General features: G+C 48.1%; 6 protein-coding genes across 6 annotated transcripts; 3 read left to right on the top strand and 3 right to left on the bottom strand.

The window, feature by feature from the left end:
• Positions 1–1,265: 1,265 nt before the first annotated feature.
• ABOM_000649 (endoplasmic reticulum-resident kdel protein) lies at positions 1,266–3,107 on the top strand (the record flags this gene model as incomplete). The annotated part of the gene is made up of 1 exon (XM_022527779.1): positions 1,266–3,107. The coding sequence occupies one exon, from the start codon at positions 1,266–1,268 to the stop codon at positions 3,105–3,107; it is 1,842 nt and encodes a 613-aa protein (XP_022394335.1).
• Positions 3,108–3,645: 538 nt separating this feature from the next.
• ABOM_000648 (uncharacterized protein) lies at positions 3,646–4,194 on the bottom strand (the record flags this gene model as incomplete). Its single annotated transcript, XM_022527778.1, has 1 exon — positions 3,646–4,194. One exon carries the CDS (start codon positions 4,192–4,194, stop codon positions 3,646–3,648), a length of 549 nt encoding a protein of 182 aa, XP_022394336.1.
• A 1,951-nt stretch (positions 4,195–6,145) lies between these two features.
• On the bottom strand, positions 6,146–8,483 carry ABOM_000647 (putative C6 transcription factor; the record flags this gene model as incomplete). The annotated part of the gene is made up of 4 exons (XM_022527777.1): positions 6,146–7,372; positions 7,422–7,925; positions 7,978–8,005; positions 8,056–8,483. 4 exons carry the CDS (start codon positions 8,481–8,483, stop codon positions 6,146–6,148), a joined length of 2,187 nt encoding a protein of 728 aa, XP_022394339.1.
• Positions 8,484–11,281: 2,798 nt separating this feature from the next.
• Positions 11,282–12,856, top strand: ABOM_000646 (Zn(II)2Cys6 transcription factor; the record flags this gene model as incomplete). The annotated part of the gene is made up of 4 exons (XM_022527776.1): positions 11,282–11,335; positions 11,395–11,949; positions 11,997–12,134; positions 12,200–12,856. 4 exons carry the CDS (start codon positions 11,282–11,284, stop codon positions 12,854–12,856), a joined length of 1,404 nt encoding a protein of 467 aa, XP_022394340.1.
• A 127-nt stretch (positions 12,857–12,983) lies between these two features.
• ABOM_000645 (uncharacterized protein) lies at positions 12,984–13,901 on the bottom strand (the record flags this gene model as incomplete). Its single annotated transcript, XM_022527775.1, has 3 exons — positions 12,984–13,464; positions 13,525–13,654; positions 13,706–13,901. The coding sequence occupies 3 exons, from the start codon at positions 13,899–13,901 to the stop codon at positions 12,984–12,986; spliced, it is 807 nt and encodes a 268-aa protein (XP_022394337.1).
• A 1,481-nt stretch (positions 13,902–15,382) lies between these two features.
• Positions 15,383–16,855, top strand: ABOM_000644 (HET domain-containing protein; the record flags this gene model as incomplete). Its single annotated transcript, XM_022527774.1, has 1 exon — positions 15,383–16,855. The coding sequence occupies one exon, from the start codon at positions 15,383–15,385 to the stop codon at positions 16,853–16,855; it is 1,473 nt and encodes a 490-aa protein (XP_022394338.1).
• Positions 16,856–17,232: the final 377 nt, after the last annotated feature.

Genomic DNA, 17,232 nt, shown 5'->3' with positions numbered 1-17,232 from the left:
AGTGCAGACATCTGGCTTATTTTCAAATTGACAATGCTCTAATGCCTCTCCACTTTTTCAGGTTGGGAACATATTTCAATGCTTGGGCCACCGAGTCTTGCACATACAATGCTTCCAGCTCTAGGCCAAACGATTCTGACTACGCACAGACGAGGCAGCCAAATTAGCGTCACCTGAAGAGATACAGCGTAGGAGTAAAAAAGGGTGAATTGATCTCTGAGTGAGGACTTTTTGTCCAAGGAAACTACCCATCCTTGCTTGCCGAGTCGATCCGGCTCAGATTTCATTTCCCTGAAAGTCATTATGAGACCCGGAAACTTTTCTATGTGAGGTCTTAGGGACCGAGCCGGCAAAGCACATCACGAGGACACTCGAGGTGAGCTGCGGCGCCATGCTGACCGGTACAGTACATAATACATTGTATCTCTTCCTCGAGTCACGTAGGGCATCATACCAATCCCATTTGCCCACAAGGTTACTCTGTACTACATGATTCAGTATCGGTATGAATGGAAGGCTCATGGCGACATCGGACAGTGGTAGTGGCCCCAGTTGAAACACTTAAATGACCCACAATGTTCCACAACCTGGCACCCATTGGATCGCAATGTTAAGTTGGTGCCAGGTACCGGTGATCTTGACTGTTTTCAGATAGCTTCACCCAGTCTTTGCAGTTTTTTTTTTTTCTTCTTTGGCTCTATTTGTCTGTCTCTCCTTTTTTTTTGGTTTTTTCTTCTTCTTCCTAAAGTACAGAGTAGTTTGTTGTGCATCCACCTGCTATGCATTCCTTATCAGAAGATAGAAGGATGCATCTCCGCCCTACTATGCACGCAGCACTATGCTCAGGGTTTGATATCTCACCCCACGAAGTCGGAAAATAGAGTCGAACCGGACACAGAAAACTTTCTAATAAGTTGGATTTGGGTAGTTCCACGAGGCTGTCCCACCAGAGTAACATGGATAGGAAAATTAATTTCCCCAATCTGAGGAAATCTCCATGTTTCCGTGATTATTCAGCGTGGTTTATCAGACCCTAAACCAACCGGCAAACGAGCCAAAGGGTCCACTAAACCTCATCGATGAAGAACCAACCCCTTTAGCCATCGCTCTTGTTTCATAATTGGCTGCAAATGGTCGCCTCTGGGGCCCTCAGCTTAACTGCTGATTGCGACACATCCACCATGACAGTCCCTCCCCCAGACCCTGAAGGGTTTGACCTTCCACCCTCTCTATCTGTCTGAGCCTGCTCCGACAGCATCTCTGCCATGATTCCGTTGCCACAGCTGCTTAAGCGCCGGTACATCTTTCTGGTCGTCTTGGGTCTCGTGCTCCTCGCCGTCGTCAACGGCTTCTATCTCAACGTTCTCCCCGTCCCGAGCGTCATTCGCGGCTCTGCGGAGGTAGGCGTTGAACGACCCGACCTCAACGAGGCTGCACCGCACCCGATTGATGGATTAATTCGCGACGCCCAGGCGAAATGGGATCAGCTCCTGTCGAAGCGCGTCGATTCCCTCGCTGATGCAACGAAGCAGTATCGAGAGCGAAGAAGCCGTCACCCGCCGCCCGGGTTCGATCAGTGGGTTGCCTTCGCAAAACAAAAAGACGCCGTACTTATCGAAGACCTGTTTGATCAAATATACGATGACTTAAGTCCGTACTGGGGATTGGACCCCCAAGTGATTCGGCGCCATGCAACGCACTGGGATCCTCGGATTGTTATACGCAACCATACACTGTCCTCTGTCGGTCATACTGGCGTCAACTGGCTCGAGGTTTGGATGGATTTGATCTCGACTATCCAGGAATTTCTCCCTGATATGGACATTCCACTAAACGGTATGGACGAGCCGCGGATCATCGTCCCGTGGGAGACCCTCTCAGAGTATCGCGCCAAAGACCGCGATGTTCAGCGGCAACTGGATCCGAGCCAGGCCGTTAATCAGTATATGACTTTGCCAGCGGAGGAAACGCCTGCGGAATACTCGCCGCCCGCATTTCGCGGAGCTGACACGCCTTTCTGGGACATCATGCGCGGTGCATGTCCTCCCGAGAGCCCCGGCCGCTCCAGCAATATCCAGAAAGTCGATTTTGCCAACCCGCCGGCCGAATTCTTCAACTACCGCAACTCCTTCTCCGAAAATGGATATGTGAAAGACTTCGAGCGCTCCAAGGACCCCTGCTGGCGGGCGGAACTGCAGGCCTTACATGGTAGCTTTATCGAACCCACCACGACATCGACCACACACGAGCTGATCCCATTGTTCGGGGGTTCCAAGCTGACCGTTAACAACGAGATCCTGATCCCACCCGCGGTGTACTGGGAAGACAACCCTACGTATTCTGGTGGAAAAAGCAACCACGGCGGCCCGTGGGCCAAGAAGAAAGATATCGTTTTCTGGCGCGGAATTGCCAGCGGCGGTCGCAACCGTGTCGACACCTGGACGGGATACCAACGACACCGACTGGTATCGATGCTGAATGGCACAGAGGCCGCGCTGACAAACGGGACGTCGCATGGGATGAACTTCCGTCTACCCGATTTCCAGTACTATCAGGTCACGGCGGGTCTGGAGGGCACACTGCCTGAGTTTCTGAATGAGCACTGTGATCTGGGATTCTTGGATCTCTGTTGTTTTCCGCGTGAGGACGATAGTCCACATTGCTCTTATACCGACGCTCACTTCAAGATCGTCCCAGGAATGCCCATGAAGGAGCAATACGCTTTTAAATATCTGCCTGATGTAGATGGCAATTCCTTCAGTGGACGTTACCGTGCGTTCCTCCTTTCAACCTCCCTGCCGCTCAAAGCAACGGTTTATAAAGAATGGCATGATTCACGCCTGATTCCCTGGGCGCATTTCGTGCCGATGGACTCCCTCTATATGGATGTTTACGGGATTCTGCAGTATTTTATGGGATATAAGGGACGTCGTAAGCATGACAAGGAGGCGGAGAAAATCGCTATGGATGGTAAGAGCTGGGCTGAGAAGGTCCTGCGCCAGGAGGACATGCAGATCTACGTATATCGCCTGCTTCTAGAATATGCGCGACTTTGTGATGATCAACGGGACCGTCTCGCCTTTGTAGGAGACTTAATGAATAGTTAATAATAGATAATGAACTTTCTTTCTGTTTATCTCATATTGGTGGATCGTCCGCAGTCGTACAGCTTCCAAGTATTATAAAACTACATCACGGCATGCGATATGGTAAGCTGCCTGTCGATGTTTATTTTTCAGACGAAACTGAGAACATCATGTCTGAAGTCATTCAACAAGTATCCTTCTAAGTCAGTGCTCCCATAAGTCTAGGGGACTCATACAGCAATGATGCTTCAAGCCCCTCAGACAGGAAACGGTCTTCTCATCAGGTCGCTATCGAATAGGATCTTGTACTTTGATTCTATTACGCCCTCCTGTGGGTAATGACATATGCATCTGCTTCTTGAAAATATTCTGGGCTTGCTTGAGCTCCAAAATGAATCATATTCAAGCATTATCTTCACCGTGTACGTCCCTCCAAGGCTATCGCACCCTCATGTGGATAAACACATTCAACCATTCCCAAAACAACAAAAAATGCAGTCCCTTCCCTTGATCTCAGCTCCCATACATCCTTATACAACACCATTCATAGTTTAAACCTTCAGTTCAAGAGCTCCTCCGGCTTCATAATCCCTCTCCTCAACATCTCCACCACGACGGGCACACTATCGCTATAGATCTGGAAGCTCTTAATCTTAATCCCATCATGCTTCGCAGTCCAATCCTTAACAAAATTAAACCGAAACATGCACCCGACCCCCAAGTCCCAGCGCCTACCATCCAGATCCATGCCTTGCTTCCTATCACCTTCCTTCGTGAGATCAAGGAAGAGCGTCGCCTCGCCGACAAACTCCCAGCCATCCACCTTCTCAGCAACGCAGACCCACTTCGGCTCGTGGTAATATTCCTTGAACGCGCTGTAATCAGCCTTGGTCGCGTCCCAGGCGGTTTCCCCGCCCGTGAACCGATCACCGTTTGGCTTGATGTACGTGTAATCGTCCGTGACCCAGTCCGACCAGGGCGTGGACCAGCTTTCGCGTGTGTCCCAGGCATTCGTGCATTTTTCCATCCAGGCGAGGGCTGGGTGGATGCGCGCCTGCGCCCAGCCTTTGGTCGCGCTTAGGAATACGGGGGTGGTGGGGAAGGACATCTTCTGTAGATTATTGTTGTACGGGTTTTAAGTGATCGAGGGCAGTGTTGTTGTTGTTAAAAAAAAAAAAAAAAAAAACAAAAAACCGGGTGAGAGTACCGCACCGGCGTCCAGAGAAAAAGTCATGTTTTATATATAGTACGCCTTCATGTCGCAAACGAAGGTTATAAAAATGTGTTGATCAATCAATTAAGCGGATCATAGCTACAGAGAGACGCCTAGCCTAGACCTAGCTGTCGCATAAAGTTCGATCCGAGTTTTGGGGGTGGCGAGACGCAACCCATCAAAAGTCCGCTAAATCGAGCCGGCTAGAATCTGATGAAGGTTCAAGCCACGGACAGATCTGTAAAGCTTGACCTCATTCCAATTCCCAACGGCAGGTCATATGCTCTGTGAAATGACGAAGGACCGTGGTCGTGGTCGTACTTCTCGTACTATGGCCTAGATGATCACCCCGAAACATGGTGGTCTATATATAGGCTAAGGCTGACCGATTAGTTAGTATGGAGAAGGAAGTAGTGTTTGCAGTAGGCCAAACAGCATGGACCGATATCGTCAACAAGTCAAATGAACGCTGATCCTTAAGCTACTTCTACCGCATCTCTCGATAGCTGAACGTCTCCAATGGTGATGCGTCGGATGACATTTCCAACCATAGTTCAAGTAGCATATGTCTCCCACCATCCATCTGAGCCATCTCTGCTGGATATCTTCGCCGAAGTTGAATATCTGGAGCCAGGTGATAGGCTTCCTTAGGACATCTGAGGTGTGGTCGGAGAGCCGTAGTCTGGAACATTGAACTCTGAGGTCGAAGGCCTCCAGATTAAATGGACAGATATCGTATGACAACGGCTAGCACAATATCATGCCTCCTACAACCACGTATTCGTCACCAAGATATAGATAACTATAAACTGATGTTTGTACAAATGGACAGGTTCTAGAACAAAGCTATGAAATTTTCTATGCCTTGTAATGTATAGAAATCCCACGAATCTACAGTCTTTTTTTTGCTATAACATAACAAGTTCGTAACCTTTCACCTCGAACAGAAATATCCACTACAAAAAAAGAACGACTACTGACGCCTCTTGATACCCCCCAAGTTCAGAAGTATCTTCATGAGAACTATGGCTTTTTTGACTCGTCTCCCATTGTTCTTCTGCTTCGTATTTGCCAACTTTGCCATCGAGTTCACTTGCCCCGAGATTGCAGATATCGAAATCTCTTATACTCTTGTGAGCAAACACGATGCTGCTGGAGCAGACGGGACCAGTAAGCATAGTTTGACACCTCTGGAAGCGCAGCTGAAAAAGATCCGCTCAGAGAAGACACGGCACGAAGATACTCATCTCTGACAGAGCTAGTAAACGCAATCAACCAACACTGCTGTTGGAGCAGCGGCCGGATCTGCTACTGGCTCGCACCCCTTCAAGTACGAGTCCCTTGCTGCATTGGACGGATTGTGCGCTGGAGCGGTTGTTGGGGAGTCGATCTTCTTCGCTCCAACAGCAGCACATCCTTAGCTATGTCCACAGTTTTATCACATTTTGCCTACTGCGTTTGTTTCAAAGACACTGGCTTTATACTTCCTTCCTTTCGGTGTGCCTGGCGATCAATAAGCGGTGCCCATTATATATACGGAAACAGGCGTGCATTGTCAAGTCAGTTACTCTTTCATTAATACCAATATTGTAACCATGTGTGCTACTGCTGCGCAGTCTAGCTCAGAGGTCTTTTGGTCACTATGTACTTGGCGAGTACTAGGAGTTAGGGTGAGACGAAAGTAGCTGCAGTTCTATTCCGCAAGAGGAGCAGGGTCTTGATAGATTAAGCGTATTGTTCGAAGAAGACAGTGCATACTATACACAATTGCTCGCTTGACTAGTCATGATATGGTAGTGGTATTTGCTACTAAGTAAACATGTCTAATTCCACGCCAGCTGCAGTCTTACCAGTTCTGAGCATGCATCGGATACCAGTCGATTGTTGTCCAATCTGACTGGTTCACCTCAGCATCCATTATCACCTGTCCAGGTATACCAGGATAGCCTCCGAGCTCCGGGTTTGGAAACCCCTGGCCTTCCATACTGTACAGCAAGTCATGGCTACCAAAGTCAGTTGGCATAGTCATTGACAGATGGTCAGTATTCGTATTCAGTCCGCCCTTTGGCTGTCTTGGGTCGCTTCCTTGTCTACCTCCCAGCGTCTGCGCCACCTCTTTGATCCTTGAGACAAACCCAGGCGGTTGTAGTGGCTTGTTTACTTGCGTGGATACCGCCTCACGCGCCTCCCAGGCCTCGAGCACAAACTTACCGAAGAAGTCAAAGAATCGATTGATCTTTTGCATATCCTTGGAGCGAGCTTCGCAGTTATCGCTCATAGTCCGCCAGATCCTGTCAGCATGCTCCACAGTAGGTCTCTTTTGCAAATCTTTCAGGATATATATATATGCGGGGAATGGGAATTGGAACTCTGTAAACCAAAGGTACCCCTTTGTTAGAGGAGAGGTCATAAGCTTTGTATCGCACTCGATGACGCGTAAAGCGTATGAAATAGCGATATCGCGCTGTTCATCTGTCTGTGGCACGGACGCATATCTCGAATAATATTCCAGGAGGCGGTTCTTGGCGAGTTGGCCTCGCGTCCTCCATATAGTCATGAAGTGAAGCGGGTTCTCTGGATTGCATAATCTGAGGTACCTATCCTCTATCATCTGCGCAAAGGCCAGCTGCCTGTCTCCTTCTGAACCACCGCCGTGGGGGGTATCTTTAACGATAGCCTTCAAGGAAGGGTTGGTAAAGTCGAGATGGAAAGCGCTGTGACGTATGAAGTCGCCCACCTGGTTACGTACGACAGTGAAAAGAGCCTCGGTGGGTCCATCGTGACTTTGTGGCAATACTTTCATTTCGGGTCGGATGTCGAAGTCATTCACGTTCAGGGGAGCCCTGCAGTCCCAAGTGGGAATAAGCATCGTGGTCTTGTAATCTGTAACCTCGGAGATACGATGGTCGAAAATAGTTAGCGACCACCATAGCCTTCGGCGCATTTCGCCCTCGAGAGCCGTGCATCTGGCATTGATTGCCTCGTTTTCCAGGCCCATGCGTTGTGCGATGCGGATAGCAACACCAAGCATTGAGGAGACAGACCGAGGGTCTGTACTAGATCTGACTGAGACCTGTGAGAATTAGAAGAGTATAAGCAAAATCGCCACCTGGTGCGCTTACCAGGTATAGATACAACGCTGTCAGGCACTCAACACTACTGGTACGTAGAACCCCACATTTTAGTAGAGCCTGTTGGCATGCGAACTGGTACCTTTTCAGAAGATCCTCTCTTGGTGTCCTAAAAATGGCACAGCATTGGTCTTCGCCAAGGCTCAATATGGATACGCAATATATACTGAACATTAGTGCTTCCAATGTCGGACTGATATTGGTCACGTCGCCGGCAGCATCGATGATGCGTGCTTGCAGAGTGGGGGTGTGGGTGACTTTAAGCAAAGGGTTCACATTGTCCAAGTAAACCTGCCACAGCCGGAAAATCTGGACCTGATCTGGGTGCAGAGTAGAGATATCGACATTTGTATTACATGAACCAAAGAGAAGGTTTTGCTCATTGCTCTGATATATCTGATCCCACGCCTTTTTAACCCCAGTCTCACGCAGATCGGCCTGGGGGTGGTTGCTATCGTTTTCATCGGTGTCCTCCCCATCACTAGGGCTTAAAGACTGTTTCTACAATGTCAGTGGAACATCAACCCACTGGTGTTGACATGCATACCATCTGATTCATGAGATACCAGAAATTCCTGAAGGGTGTCAGTCATCTGAGGGTATCTATTTCTAGGGAAAGCCTCACTTGGCCTCGTTTGAATATTCACACTTTACTGTTTTCTTCTCGCTTGACAGCTGATCCGTCCCCACAGTAGATTCTGTTGTTTTTTCCGGAGTGCTAGATCCTCTGGGGCACTCGCTTTGGCACGGACTTTCTGCTGTAGGTGTGTGCAGCGGGTCGAATGGGATATTGTTCTGGCGGAGCAGGGCCTCGTAGCGCCGCAGACGCTCCAGCAGCTCTCGCTCGGGGAATCTACGACGCCGCGGGCGCGCACCAGCGGCAGGAATGCACTGGACGCCAGCTCTGGTGCAGTTGAAACACGGAAATTCACGATTACACCTGACCTTGCGCTGCTGACACAGTACGCAAGAAAGGACCCGTGGCGGCCTCGTAGCGGATCGCGGGGACACCGCCGCCTGAGAGTAGATAGTCGTGGGCTCCTGCGTCGACATTATTTCCGGTGTGTTTACCGGATGATTGAGGATCCCACTCTAGCCAGGTCCGATCACACTGTTAGGGGAGACACAAACCTCAGACTATGAGAGTGAGCCACCTCGGGCTTTTACAGCCGTTCGAGAACGTCCGTTCGGGTGTTTCCATCTCCCGATCATCCCTCTCGGTCTTTACTAATGCCCGTTCCTTGGATCCTGGCCATCATGTGACCTGGTCGGCCTGTCACTTTTATCTTATGGCAAATCTACTAGGCATGGCTCTTGAATCAGAAGATATCCTTTCAGCTAAACTGTGCGTAAGGCAAGCGTCATCTACGGACTGCAATTTTCGTGTATTCTTCTCCACAAGATGTTCTACTTGTTCATCCGGAGGGCCCACTTAATTGCCCAGAGCAACCCTAATATTACATATCGATCACATGCCAGGTTTCACTGCAAAGATCCTATAAGTTAAGGAAAATTCATATAGTACTTAGGTCCAGGGTAAATCCCGTCTGCTCTATGGGAATATTGCGCACTAGAAATGGAGTCGGTGATTGTGTGTCAATCAACGCTCTGTACCGTTACTACAGTGGGAGCTCAAGGGATGTGCCGCTCGGGAAGGCCCATAGCCCACCTGATGACTTTGGTAAGTTTCGCTTGGATATGAAGACAGGCGGGAGATTCAGCCTAAGTTGGGTAGTGCCTACGAGGATACATCCCATATCACCTTTCTAACTACATATGGGGAAGGCACGAGTGCGCTGAGCATATTAAGCTTGGGGAGCTTTCCAATGATGTGCCTATAACCAGAGACAGCGACAAGGAAACTTCCTTTTAGGACTGTCTCCTGTTCAACGTTATAAATGAGTCATTTGAAGTCCCTTGACACCATGCGGATAATTCCCAGGCCACATACATCAGCTTGTATATATAAAGCCCTTGGTCTACCCCATCATTCTACGCTAGAACTGGCACTTACAGTTCAAGGACCAACTGAGTAACAGATTAAAATATACCTTTACATTGTGGTGCAGTTTCGATCTGTTACGTAGCTTATTAGAGCGACAAGAGAGAAAGATTCACCCCATTGTCAGCTACGGTCAGCTTCAGATCACCCTGTTCCTGATGAAGGGTATATGACCTGATTTTACCACATCCCACAACCTTGACAACCAACCTGAGTGGTCTAGTATAACTAATCATAGCGTTTACAATGTGTTTTGAAATAGAATACAGGTTTCCAGTTTGCGGCCATACTGAACTGAAAGCAGATATCTGCCCATATGTCCCGTTTTGCCTATTCCAAAAGATAAAGAGAGATGCAAACAAGCCTAAGTGCAAAGCCTGCGCAGCACAAGTCACACAGCACCAGAATGCTGGGGGAGCTTCATAGGATGGCCAGCCACTGGAGAAGAAGGAAGCTACTATGTCATTTGTGGACTCCTAACCTATTTCTTACTCCAATCATGATTAGTTGAAGGTCCAGTTTAGTGCTTGAAGGCCTGAGTGTGCATTCAATAATCTTTCAATACTTAATAATATCCATGGACAACCATTTTCGGAATTCTTCCCTAGTGCTCCTTCTGTTTGCTACTATCTCTTTTGCACTTTAATGGCGTATCATTTCTGTCTAGGTTTCTAATTACAATATCTCGTATCATTTCACATTTAGTTCACTGTTTGTAAAAGCCTTGAGTCTCTGTGGGGGAAATATTGGGCTTGCTTTGTCTTTCTATGCATCAAGCCATAAAGGATATCTTCTTGATACAAATTCTTTGTGTTACATTTGGATCATTCTCGGTATAAATGCCTCGTCATCATTGGCGGTTTGCTCTTCGCTATCAATGAAAAAGATGTAGCCAGTATATGTGAGGTGTATAAGAACGTTTCAGAGATGAGACTCAGAATTCGCACGCAGACGAACCCAATAACGCCGCTGGAAAGTATTACACTTGGCTAAGTGACCATTTAAAGCATGTTTTCATGCTGTGTGTGAGATATACAATTCAAGGAATATATCTGTGCTACACAGGAACTCAATAAATCCTCAGCTTTCAGTTGTGAGAGCGCCTCTGACAAACTGAGAGTTAATATACTAGTTTCGCCTAATAGAATGAAGGGTGGCTATTTATACTGTAGTTGAACAAATTCAATCTTCGGACACACCTCAACGGCCGAGGGTATATCTTTTACGGAAGGCCAATTTACTATTCAAATACTAATCTATATTTTATTATAATAAGGCTCTTCTAAACTATTGATTTATTGATATATTGAAGTACACAGTCTATCCAAAAGTCTTGGGAAGTCGATAGCAATAGCATTGATTATAATATCATTCTGTGTTTACAAGCTGTGCTGGGGAGCTTCGCTAGGGATCTCCCAGGTTTACTGCGTTATTCCGTCTTCAGGCATGTCGCTTAGGCATAAGATGCTATCAAGGTATCAGTGTGAGCGAATATTTTCTTTTACTCCCCTCTGTGTTGTCGCATATTGTTTTGGTGGCTTTTACGAGCCAGAGCGTAGATATTAGCTTAACCTATTTGGCATTCTAGACCCTCAATGTCGAGCACGAAGACTGGGCATATATCGGTTCTCGGTTTATTGTTTCTCGGAAATCATCTAAGCATGTGTGCTATCAATCTGTATTACATCTATGTAGTAAGAATACCTAAATAGGCCAAATTGCTCGTGCTGACTAAGAATCACGACGGAATTAACTGAAGTCAACCATTGATTGGCTTCTTGCCTCGTATTTATCTCGTCAACAGCGTCCGACATGAGTCTCACAGATTCCTATCTCAAGACTCTTGGAAATGGGCGTGCCTCGAAGTACTGGCTGCTTACTCTGTGTGCAGCGTCGTGTGAAGGTCGGTCTCTCCATACTGTGAAGCTGTGGCTGCATTGATGACTGATATTGGAATTACAGTGTGACGAGGGGCTCCCTGGATGCACAAAATGTGCGAAATACGGAAGACCCTGCCCCGGATATGACCGAGGCTTCAAGTTTGTCGCGGGGAAGCCGCATCGCTCCAGACGGCGTCCGGGGTCGAAAACAGCGGTGGATGACACGCATCATCTCGTAGACATCAGTTCAGGAAAAGCCAGTCAGGCCATGCAGCAAACCCTAGTCCGGAGGGCCAGTTCGTTGTGGTTGAGGTCTGCAGACACCAATGTAATGCAGGGTCTTGATATCTTAATTGGTGATGTCTGTCAACCATTTCCTGCCTCCTCAACCTATACAACCTCTCGCTGGTTTACCTTCCTTCCCACTATATATGGAAAGAATAGAACCCTGGATTCCTCCATCCGATGTTTTGTTGCACATCATATTGGCAGGATAACGGGGAATAAACAGGCTATCGTGTATGCCAAGTCCACATATGTAGAAGCTCTGAGCAGACTCCAGCGATCTCTATACAACCTAACGGAAAGTCTCTCATCGGAGGTCCTATGTGCCGTTCTGCTTCAATGCTTCTACGAGGTGAGTTACCCATAGCCATGCCCTGCAGCCGATCTAACACTCTTAAGCTCTTTACCAACGCACACGACTCCACTTCCTGGATGAAACACGCCGACGGGTTAGGTCGACTTGTTAGGGTCAGGGGCTGCGATAGCTACCACACCGAGTTCGACCATACATTACTCAAGGCCTCCCGTGGGTTAATTGTATGATCCATGCACATTTTCACTACTATCGTCATATATAAAACCTGTTAACTGACCAATGAAAGATCATGCACTCGTTATTTTCAAAGGAGAGATGCTTTCTCGCATCTAGCAATTGGCAATCCATGATGAAGCAACAGCTCGACTCTACCTTCCCCACCGCTTTCTACACGCAAGTAGAAGAGCTCTTTGCTCTCTACACAACCATACCATGCTTCATCCACAAGTTTTTCGAGCTCAGACATGCCGATCCAGCGCACGAAACAACGCAGTTGAAGGCATCTGAGCTTCTAAACGAGGCCCTCGATATGCAAACCAAATTAACCACCTGGTATGACAAGTTCCGTCACACAGCACCTCTTCCAACTGAAGTTCTCTCATCGATGGACGACACCTTGTACCCCATAGTGTACTCATTCACCGATGTGGACACCGCAGCCATCTTCGCCGCGTATTATTCATACATGGTGACTATTCATGCCATTCTGGGAGCGTGTCGTTACCCCGGCGAACATGCAGCTATGGTTGTGTACTACCGGGACCAGATCTGCATGTCAGTTGAATTCAACGCTCAGGGGATTTTGGGTCCGTCTCGACTGGGATTTCCCTTACTTGTGGTCAATGAGTTTGCGGACCCTCCGACGAAGCTGTGGGTTCACGGCTGGTTGCAACGGCTTTCGAAAACTTATAAAGTCATGCTGCCGCAGAATTACGAACGGTGAATATCCGCTGCTCTTAATATCGTAACTGTTCTCAGAGCACCATACATTATGTTTCACATTCTCGTGGCTTAAAAGTAAATAAGGTGAATAAGGACATCATTGCGATTTTTTGCCGGTGATCAACAATCTATGCGCGAGCCTCTTCAACATCACTCTCAAGTTTTCCTCGAATCGGCTCTGCCACTGCACGCGCCGACAACAAAATGATCATAATCAGAATCTCCATCAGTAACCCCATCCCAACCATAACACGTTCATCGCCATGAGCAGGGTCGAACCGTTGCGGTCCATACTGCGCCAGCAACATATAAGCGATCCGAACAACAAAGAAAGGAAGCGCCGCCAGGACCAGTAGGACGCAGCGGTGACCAGCCCTGGGAAGGACGGAACGATAAGCCACAGCCATCCAGCCAAACAGTCCACATCCGAGCGCAAAGATGAGAACGAGCAAAACAGACCCAACCACTTTGCACGCATAGACAGCAGCACTATCTCCCACCACGATCAGGACTATACCGAAGAACACGGGGAATCGGAAGAGATGGAGTAGGAAGCGGATGGTCTTGGGATATCTTGAGTTTCCAGGGCCGGTTCTACCTGTTTGTCCACTATTACAGACACAGTTATTAGACTGTAAATCGAGACAAAGGGGAAGGGGGGCAACTAACCTTCTTAACATTACGAGGCTCACCTCAAACAATAATGGCGAAAGGCCAATGCCTTGCAGGATTGCTTCTGTCATAATCACTTTCTTGTCCTTGGAGTCCGAGAGCACCATTCCGGACCCAGCAATTCGAACTAGCGTTGGTCAGCGCAGTGCAACAGGATCGTCAGCAGGATGTCACTTACGCTGTGCCACTAATCCGACCAAGCCATACCAAGAGTAGAAAGTACAGCGAGGCACAGATTTTCGCTTGTTATGATGCCAGTATTTCCACTCCTGCAGGAACCGGGTGGTACATTGGATGATTTGGATGAGCGAGAAGATGACCACCTCAGCGATGGCAATGTGGCGCCTGTCTGTGGAGAAGGCCTGGAATGACATATTCTGATAGTCTTTCCTTTCTATATTCTAGATAGAAGAGGTATGGCGCTTGTTGAGTATGTATATAGAGGGGTGTAAGTATAGAAAGAGAAGGCGAGATTATTTATACAGAGATGGATTCCGTATTGGAAATTGGGGCACTGAGCTGAATGATGAGGGTCAGCCTAGACATGCTTCCAGACACTCTTTTATATCCACGACTGTCCCTTCTCTCAACCCCTGCTGAACCTAAGAAAAGAATAAGAATATAGATGTGAGGCGCAGGTGGAGACCTCGCGACAGCTGACCCATTTAGGCTTAGCGCATATTCCGTTCGGGCGCCAATCAACGCCCGTGGACTATACGAGGCCTTCAAGTTGTCAACTTGGAATTCTCTGCATGGGGTAGAACACGAACCTTCAAGACGCTGGACAATCTGAGCCAGTGTGATGCCCTGGGTTAATGTAAGAATGAGATATCATGACACACAAACCCTATCCCGATTGTTTGCTGGGCCGAGCTGCGTGTACATGGCAACTCCACAGTTACATGGCAACTAGCATTTAAAGACTAGATCTTGCTGAGAACTGCTCAAAAAATAAAAAACCTATAGCCTCATAGCCAAGGATCACTATTCGAAATTCAGATTCCGAGATCAGATATCAAGGGCTGGTGGACGGTTTTGACCCCAGCAGTCACCTGATCAGGGCTGGATCCTGCGTGTCCCTGCGTGTCTTCTTCAGCCTTATTCCTTAAAATCACCGACACGATGACATCCAAAGCGGTGGCCAACCGAAGAAGTAAACACCTTGTCTATTATGGACATCACCAGTGCCTGCCAAACCATTTGAGGTACTCCGCCCATAGTTCATTGCATCGTGATTGGCTGTCAGTGGTGGCTGAGCATGTAGATCTTCGATTAAATTCGAGTCGCCTACGAGGCTGAACGGTTTATAAATTGGGTTCACCGCTTTCTTCAAACGCCATACTTACCATTAGAAGCTCATCATCCACGTCAGTTTGTCCTGCGTAAGTTATGCCTTGTAGACAGTTGTTCCGCAGGTATCATGAACGCCCGTTTGTTCTGAAACTCCGAAGTCGGATGGGCAGAAGCTGCAAGATTTGTCAAAGGAATTTCGTGAGTGAAAGAGCCGTCAAACAATCAGCGAAGCTCACTGGGTGTGTCCTGTGCAGAATCCTTCAACAAGTCTTCTATTTTGCCCGCGCCTCAAAAGGATGCTCTTGCAGCGGCTGCGATCTTCTTGACGTTGTATGGGTTCAACTTCAACAAGTCAACTCCATCGGGTGGCTCTGCAAAAACTGTGGTGCAAGGCTCGAACTACAGCTATACACCTTAGATGGTATTGTCCCCTCTATCCCAGTAGTTCTCTGTGGCCAACCAATGTTCAGGAAATTACCATCCCGAGTTGGACAACTTCCGTGAGTTGGGACGGGTTGGTGTTAGACGACATGCAGTGGAAAGTACACCAACCGACGCTGCAATGTCCGAGGTCTCTCAATGGTTGAACACATGCACCAAGCGACACCCCAAATGCCTTCTTTCGGACAACACCCCGTTACCATCACGAGTGCTTGAGCTCGACGCGAGTCCTGACCACCCCCAGAAGCTGAGGCTTTACAGAACTGCACCCAACGAAATGGGGCGGTACATTTGCCTCAGTTATTGTTGGGGACCAAAGGGAAGTCCAATTCAACTAACGAAAGCAACACTGTTGCAATTCCAACAGGGTATCGCTTGGGAAACACTTCCCCTCACTTTTCAGCATGCTGTTCTTCTTACCAGACAGTTTGGCGCTCGGTACTTATGGATTGACTCACTGTGTATCGTACAGGACGACAGTGAAGACTGGAGTGAGAATTGTCCACGAATGGCTGAAATATATCATAACGCCTACATCACCTTGGCAGCCAGTGCTGCGCCAGACCCTCAAGCGGGTCTGTACTCAATATCCGATGGTGAGTGGGCCCGTGGAAAGGAAATCTTCAGTACGAGCGGCGGCCACCCAATTCATGTCTTTGCTCGTGCCCCTATGCTCGACATGAACACGAGACGGGATCGCGAGCCTCTTTTTATGCGAGCATGGGCTTATCAGGAGCGCATGTTATCGCATCGCATCCTCTATTTCACTCAACGGGAGATCTTGTGGGAATGCAACGAACAGGTTGCATGCCAATGTCTTCACCTGCAAGAGCAAATGAGTCTCAAACTCAAATTTTCTGAATCTGCTAATCCAAGGGACTTGAACTTCTGTTGGAATGAGATTGTGAGCGAGTACAGCAGTCGCCAGCTATCCTATACAGCCGATAGAATACCCGCGTTGGCAGGAATCGCCAAAAGAATGCACTCATTGAGGGCCAATGACGTTTACATAGCGGGCTTGTGGCGAAGCACCCTTTGCCAGGACCTATTATGGTACGACCCAAGGCTAAACGTTCATGCTAGACCGACTTGGCAGGCGCCCTCTTGGTCTTGGGCATCCGTCAATTATGCAGTCACTTTCGAAATGAACGGGGAAAACATAAAAGACTATTGCCTGAGGCTCTCGTATGTAACTCACAGTTGCACGCCCCTTCATCCAACTGATGAGGGCTGTTTTGGTGGGCTCCAGTCAGCGTCTCTGACAGTCAAAGGAAAACTGATTCCAATTATTGGAAACCCCCTTCGGAATTCGATGTACATGGGCGAAAATCGCCTGCAGGGCTATTTCATGATAGGCTATGACTTCTGGTCAAGTGCAGGATCGACATTGGAAGAGATCCCCCTCTACATTCTTCACGTCTGCGATAAGCATACTGGTATTTATAAGGCCGAAAGCTACTATCTTTGCCTACGGCAATTCGATGTAGAAGCACACACCTATGAGCGAGTGGGAGTGTTTCACGAATGGGGGAGATCCAGGGCGTACGAAAAGCTATGGCGAACCATTAGCGCAACAACGGTCACTATGGTTTAAGGCTACGGATTTTGTGGGCGTATTTGACGTACCCTGGATGATATAATCATACAGCTAAACACAAGATAGAAAATACTGTCGGCCTCAAGAGGACAATATACAATTTGTCTTGAAGACTGTCCAAACAATGGCATCATTGCTTTGGTGATTCTCGAGGGCCCAAGGCTGAAGCACTCTCCAGAAAAATGGTTAATTGAACTATACTCAGAAGAAGGAGCAAAAGGGCATTGTTGTTGACAAAGGCCTAAGACAAAGATTGAGAGTACAAGGAGAAAATTATGGAATATCTCCCCAGGCAGGGGAGAGTACAGGTAGAAGAGACGCAAGGAGCACCCACGCATTAAGGACTCGTTCAGTCTGTAGGACTCGACCGAATA

The sequence above is a fragment of the Aspergillus bombycis genome, assembly GCF_001792695.1.
Source record: "Aspergillus bombycis strain NRRL26010 chromosome Unknown contig00002, whole genome shotgun sequence".
Classification (NCBI taxonomy): domain Eukaryota; kingdom Fungi; phylum Ascomycota; class Eurotiomycetes; order Eurotiales; family Aspergillaceae; genus Aspergillus; species Aspergillus bombycis.
The sequence above is the reverse complement of the archived record's forward strand: the minus strand, read 5'-3'. Positions and strand labels throughout refer to the sequence as shown.